This window comes from Myotis davidii, unplaced genomic scaffold, assembly GCF_000327345.1.
Source record: "Myotis davidii unplaced genomic scaffold, ASM32734v1 scaffold854, whole genome shotgun sequence".
NCBI classification, from domain to species: domain Eukaryota; kingdom Metazoa; phylum Chordata; class Mammalia; order Chiroptera; family Vespertilionidae; genus Myotis; species Myotis davidii.
Window position 1 is genome coordinate 2,621,145 of NW_006285939.1, and position 1,984 is coordinate 2,623,128.

The window sequence follows — 1,984 nt, forward strand, 5'->3', positions numbered from 1 at the left end:
CCGGACCGGGGCGCTGGGCAGGCCAGCACCAGGTCATCCTTGAGTGGTTGGTTCTTCGGGCTCAGAACTGACTCCAGAGTCGCAGAGGAAAAAGTAGCGATTGGTTATTTTACCCTTTTTCCGTGATCCCTGTAGAATGACAACCAAAGAGGACTGTAAAATCCCTACAGAACAGAAACAGCACGTGCCCACTGCCCGCTTGCCAGGGGCTTGATGAGCTTTCTAAGTGCTTTTCGATGCCACTTGGCCTTCGCCGGGACAAAACCGGCCGCCCTGCACATGCCAGCGCGCACACAAGGGTGACAGGGAACGGGTTTTTTTGTTTTGAGACAAAAAAGTAGATGCATATCATATTGACACTTCTGTACGTTTATATTTTGAATAGTTGCTACAGTTTCTACAGGAATTTTCACAGCAGACTATCTCTAGGACCCATGAAATCAAGAAACAAGTGGATGGACTAATTCGGGAAACTAAAGCCACAGACTGTCGCCTGCATAACGTCTTCAATGACTTCCTTATGCTGTCTAACACCCAGTTCATTGAGAATGTGAGTTGCGTCGCTGCGTCAGACTTGTAAATGCTAATGCTTGCTGGGGTAGCAAGAGGTCTATTATTAGTTTCCTAAATTTTGATGCCAGTGGTGGTTCTTGGTACTTTAAGCTTCTTTCTCTAGGATTAATGTCTTTTAAAAAAATTAATACATCTTTTTAAGCCTTTAAAAAATGTAATTATACAATTTCCTCATATTGTAGCCTTTCCATCCCTTTTTAGTTTTGAGAGTGGCCAGCAGTTGTGCTGAATTGTGTGGCACTCAAGCCTTGTTTTGGCTTATTCTGTAAAGAGGGCCATGCACCTGGCCTGATGGTCTGGGCCACCAGCATGTGACTATAGTTATAGAATGTTCCATTATGTTCAGATAAGTTATATTAAAGGCATGCATGTGTCCGCTGGAATACTTTCAACTAACATTTTATTAATGATTGCTGAACCTATGACACAAAATCAACCCTAAACAGAATACTGAGCTGTACACCAGGTGTAATTTTATCTGTATATTTATTGAGTTTCTGTTAAGTGCTACATTTTTGTTTTTGAAGGTGTTTTTTTTTGTGTGTGTGTAATAGTTCTGCATAGTTACTGTTCACTTCTTGGATTCCCTGTTTCCCATCCATCTGTCCATCGCCCTTAGTTCTTTATGTCTTCCCGTTTCAGTCTGCAGCCAGAATTTGTCTCTGGGTGTGCCTGTTGCCACTGCCAACCTAAACTGCTTCCCAGGCCCCTATAATGTGTGTGATACCTGCTCTTTCCATTCATGGCAAAGCATGATGATGTTGAGAGTACGGCTGGAAGTATCTAGAGGCTGGTAATATATTTGGCAGTGATTTGGCTCTTTATATAGTTTCCTCAAATCCTGACATAACTCTAGTTTGCGTGATGGTGCCATTTGGTTTCATGCTTTATTAGAAAGATATTCAAAGTCAGTTCTGGGTTTTAGTAATTGACCTTTGGCAGGGACAAGGTTGCAAACCGCATTATGAATTAGTGAAACTGAGGAGCATTCAGGCCTTTGTAGGGCAAGAGAAATCAGTACCGTTAGTACAGGCTCCAGGGACGATTCTGAAGGAGGAGAAATGCTAATTAACAGTGCTTCAGTGTTACCAGAAAGGAACATGATTCTTCATTATTAGTTTGTTAATTTGGGAATTTTGTCCTGAAACATTAATTGACCTAGTTAATAACTTCTTTTTTGGGGGAAGGGGGTTTGTTAATGATTTCTTTAGTAGCATTTCCCAAGATTATAATTTTACATTTATTTTTATTTTATTTTTTTAATTAAATCTGTATTGTTCAGATTATTACATTTGTTCCTCTTTTTACCTTCCATTACTCCCCTCCACCCAGTTCCCACCCCACCTTCCTCCCTCACTCCCCACCCACTGTCCTCATCCATAGGTGCACAATTTTGTCCAGTCTCTTCCTG

The 1,984-nt window shown here is 41.4% G+C and overlaps 1 protein-coding gene across 1 annotated transcript in view; it reads left to right on the forward strand.

Moving 5' to 3' along the window:
- The window catches only part of LOC102769368 (WASH complex subunit FAM21A), a 122,427-nt gene that overhangs the window by 29,967 nt on the left and 90,476 nt on the right, over positions 1–1,984 (forward strand). The window contains exon 2 of the mRNA XM_006757143.2: positions 386–550. Coding sequence (XP_006757206.2) covers positions 386–550 — 165 coding nt within the window. The remainder of the gene's footprint in view (positions 1–385; positions 551–1,984) is intronic.